Raw genomic sequence first — 5,000 nt, 5'->3', positions numbered from 1 at the left:
GGCTACCCCCGTGTAAGGGGGAAAAAGCCTTTGGTATATGTATGCATATATATTTATATACATACATATGTATGTGTATATATATATATGATGAAGGTAGAAAAAGAAGTCACGGGTCTAGTTCCGAGTTTCTGAGTTTATTCCTGACCGGTTTCGCGCTATGCGTATTTTGTGTAGAAGCATAGAGCGGAACCGGGCAAGAATAAAAACAGAAACTCGGAACAAGACCCGGGACTTAGTTTTGCACCATCATAAACTTGTCATAAGGTACCAGCACCAGCATATTATATATATATATATATATATATATATATATATATATATATATATATATATATATATATATATATATATATTGCAGAAACCACAGGGAAAATAAAGTCAGAATACTAAACGTTTTCGTCTACTACGACATCCTCAGAGTACGAAATAGACGAAAACGTTTAGTATTCCGGCTTTATTTTCCCTGTAGTTTCTGCAATATCATTTAATCACGTGTTATTGTGATTATTTATGCAATATATATATATATATATATATATATATATATATATATACTGTATATGTGTGTGTGTGTGTGTGTGTGTGTGTGTGTGTGTGTGTGCGTGTGTGTGTGTGTGTATACATACATATATACACTGAATAAAATACTGACAGATTTTGACTGATGGTGGAGAAAGAAATAAGGAAAAAGTAAAATCTAACGCTAACGTTTCGACCTTACAGTGTCTTTATCAAAGTCATATATACAAATATATGCATATATATAATTAATGTATATATATACATATACAGACGCTCCTCAACTTACGTTTTAGTTACGTTCCGAACGGCCGAACGTAAGCTGAAAATGAACGTAAGTTGTTACTGTACTATACATCCGTAAATTCTATTACCGTATCTTATAAAACACCCCTAAATAATTAATTATACACATAACATTGTAAAATAATAACATTAATTTCAAATAAATTAAATTCAAGCAACATAAACTGAGATGGTGGAGGAGGAGGGGAAGGAGGAGGAGGATAAGGCAAGGCATGTTCAGTTTGTCGTTTGTACAATGTAAACAATGGACGCAGCGTCATGCGCAAGTATCGTTCGAACTACGGAGAGCGCGCTAAACTAAAAAATTCACTCAAAAATTAAAAAAAAATTTAGTCAGTTCAAACGTAAAATCGAAAAAACGTAAAACGAATGAACGTAAGTAGAGGAGCGTCTGCATATATATATATATATATATATATATATATATATATATATATATATATATATATATATATATATATATATATACAAAGTAATGTAACACATTCGTAAAATTCAACAAGAACCCACTGTGTTGGATAAGAAATGAAATAAATGATATCCATATATTTCGATCACGGGCTGTGATCCTCTTCAGTGATTCTCTTCGTATTCCACTGAAGAGGATCACAGTCCGTGATCGAAATATATTTCGATCACGGACTGCGATCTTCTGTGATTTTTTTATCCAACACAGTGGGTTCTTGTTTTATATACATATATATATTTAAGTATATTTAGACATATATATATATATATACATAGATATATATATATATATATATATGTATAGACATATATATATAATAATATATATATACATATATATATACATATATATATATATATATATATATATATATATATATATATATATGAGATGAAGCGAGCATTCACAGATTGGTTACAAAATAGGACGAGGGAATCATATGAGAGGTACAAAGAAAAGAGAAGAGAAGTAAAGCATAAGATTTAGGAGGCAAAAAGGAGAGCAGATGTGAAATGGGGTAAGAGTACGACAAATTTTGAAAGCAATAAAAAGATGTTTTGGAGAGAAATTAAAGAGAGGGAGCGGAGACAAATCAAGTAGAGAAAAAAAGGTAAAAGGTGCAGATGAAGAGATGATAATGGAAGAGAAGGCAGTAAGAGGAAGATTGGCAGAGTATTTTAGGGAGTTGCTAAATGTGATGGAGGATAGGGGGGAGAGGTAGTTGCAGTGGGAAGCGCAAAGAAAATTATATTTATGAGTGATTAATATGAAGGAGAATTAAGGAAAGACGAGGTGAGGGCAGTTAAGATGATGAGAGCAGGTAAGGCACCCGAGTTGGATAGGTGTCATACAGATTGTCTAAAAAAAAAAAAAAAGAGGTACAGTGATGATGGACTGGCTGGTGAGGTTATTTGATGTTTTTTTAAGAGAGGGTAGAGTGCCGGAGGATTGGAGGAGTGCCTGTATAGTTCCACTTTACAGGGGAAAAGGGGACAAGTGTGAGTGTAGTAGTTTCAGAGGGATCAGTTTGTTAAGTGTAGTTGGAAAGGCTTATGGAAGGGTTTTGAATGAGAGGATTAGGAGAGGAACAGAGGGACTAATTGGTGAGGAGCAGTATGAGTTTAGGACAGGTAGGGGTTGCATAGATCAGATTTTTGTGGTAAGACAGATATGTGAGAAAACGTTAGGGAAAGGTAAGGATGTTTTTTAGGCTTTTATGGATTTAGAAAAGGCTTATGACAGGGTAGATAGGAAGGCACTGTGGGAGGTATTGTAGATATACGGGATAGGAGGAAAGCTTTTAAGAGCAGTCGAGAGTTTTTACGAGAGTAGAAATTGTGTTAGAATCAGAAATGGAGAGAGTGGATGGTTTGAGGTAAAGGTGGGACTTCGTCAGGGGTGTGTCATGTCGCCTGGGCTGTTCAATCTATACATGGATGGGGTGATGCGAGAGGTAAATGTACGGGTAATGGGTCAAGGATTGGAGATGGTTAAAGAAAATGGAGAAAAGTGGTAGATAAGCCAGTTGTTGTTTGCTGACGATACTGCGCTTGTAGCAGGATCAGAGGAGGGGTTGAGGAAGTTAGTGACAGAGTTTGAGAAGGTGTGTGAAAGAAGGAAGCTGAAGATAAATGTTGGCAAAACTAAGGTGATGAGATGTACAAGGGGAGAGAGTGAAAGCAGGCTGGAAGTGAGCATTAAGGGAGAGAGACTGGAGGAAGTGGATAGTTTTAGATACTTGGGTGCGAATATGGTGGGAAAGGGAGGAGTGGAGGTTGAATGTAGATTGAGAGAAGCAAGTAAATGCCTTGGGGGATTAAAAAGCGTAATGAGAAATAGACATTTGGGAATGGGACATAAAAGAGGAGTTTGAATGTGTTTGGGATGAAGGGCCTGAGAAGTATGATAAGGGTTACTAGGCTGGATAGAGTGAGAAAAGAGGTGAGGAGGAGAGCGGGGGTGGAAAGGGAGTTGGGAGATAGAATTAATTAAAGAATATGACCCGTCATCCAGGAGGAGCCAAGATAAGAGAGAGGGAGGAGGGATGGAATGTGTGGGAGTGGATTTTATGCCTTTGTTTTTTTGGCAATTTCCCTTGTAAGGGGGGAAAATCTTTGTATGTATATACACCCGCGCGATATTGAGTAAATCATATAATAAATATACAATGAAATGTGTATAGTTGTATATGCATACATAGATGAATCCTATATGCTTGATACGTCCTTTATACGTACCGTGGTTAAATTTACATATAATAATAGATTATCTATACGGGCACTACAGTACTGAAGATGTTGGATTATGTTCTGACGGTGTTAAGTCTAATTTCTCTTGTAACTCTATGTACTGCGTTGAGTAGAGTCTAGTTCTCTGTCCATAGAAGGACCATAGTGTCTGCGTCCATGACAGAGAATATTGTTCATAGGGACAAATTCACTCACTGCCTTGACTTGCAGGTCACCACGATCAACAGCTGTTTGTCTATAGACGAAGACATTTTATTCCATCAGTGAACGAGATTCTTGCCTAAGTCCGCCTGCAGACTCTATGATCAAATGTTGAGAGGTTTACGTTCCTGGTTCTCATTGGTATAGTCCGGGAGGAAAATTGTTCTTCGATGTTTTGTTTGTGCGTTTGGCGTTCATTATTATATATAATTATCAATTATTATTATTATTATTATTATTATTATTATTATTATTATTATTATTATTATTCGCGTAGGGCCAGCCGAGCGTCTTCAAATGAGGGTTTCGATAACTCTAAGTAATCTGGAGACTCCGTTGTTGTTAATTCCTGGCGAATTTCTACTCGTCCGTTTTCTTTGATCCATAACAAGACACAGCAGCCAAGTGTCGAGGAAGATGTTTTTTGGTTGAATGTACGCTGAAGTTACCAGCTACACACCTTTTTACAACAACGACGAAGTTCAAAACAGGATCCATTTTCCTCAATTGACAGTTTTGAATCTTACCACTCATTCCACGCGTTCCCAGCCACCATTCCATTCCTCCCTGTGTCCCCTCGACTCATTCCTCGCTTCAGCTTCAGCCCTTGAACTCATGCCACTCTTTGCTTTTTTTTTTTGCAGACCTTGATCTGGACATGGGGGTCATTCCGATACGTGAAGGTAAGTGACCAATTCCCAATTCTCATTCCACTTCAAACATCCCTACACTTCCAATTCACAATTCTCATTCCACTTCAAATATCTCTACATTTCCAATTCACAATTTCTCATTCCACTTCAAATACCCCTATACTTTCCATTCACAATTCTCATTCCACTTCAAATACCCCTATACTTCCCATTCACAATTCTCATTCCACTTCAAATACCCCTATACTTCCCATTCACAATCCTCATTCCACTTCAAATACCCCTATACTTCCCATTCACAATTCTCATTCCGCTTCAAATATCCCTACACTTCCAACTCACAATTCTCATTCCACTTCAAATATCCCTACACTTCCAATTCACAATTCTCATTCCACTCCAAATACTTCTACACTTCCAATTCACAATTCTCATTCCACTTTAAATATCCCTACACTTCCAATTCAAAATCCTCATCCCACTTCAAATACCCCTACATTTCCAATTCACAATTCTCATTCCACTTCAAATACCCCTAAACTTCCCATTCACAATTCTCATTCCACTTCAAATATCCCTTCACTTCCAATTCACAATTCT

General features: G+C 36.8%; 1 protein-coding gene across 2 annotated transcripts in view; it reads left to right on the top strand.

Annotated features, from left to right (window-relative positions):
- Positions 1–5,000, top strand: part of LOC143040590 (uncharacterized) — a 170,998-nt gene that overhangs the window by 12,864 nt on the left and 153,134 nt on the right. For both annotated transcript variants that reach the window (XM_076211683.1, XM_076211682.1), the window contains exon 2: positions 4,392–4,430. In XM_076211683.1, coding sequence (XP_076067798.1) covers positions 4,392–4,430 — 39 coding nt within the window. The remainder of the gene's footprint in view (positions 1–4,391; positions 4,431–5,000) is intronic.

The sequence above is a fragment of the Oratosquilla oratoria genome, chromosome 29 (genome assembly GCF_046742065.1).
Source record: "Oratosquilla oratoria isolate Oo_2021 chromosome 29, ASM4674206v1, whole genome shotgun sequence".
Classification (NCBI taxonomy): Eukaryota; Metazoa; Arthropoda; class Malacostraca; order Stomatopoda; family Squillidae; genus Oratosquilla; species Oratosquilla oratoria.
This window is presented reverse-complemented; position numbering and strand designations above follow the sequence as displayed.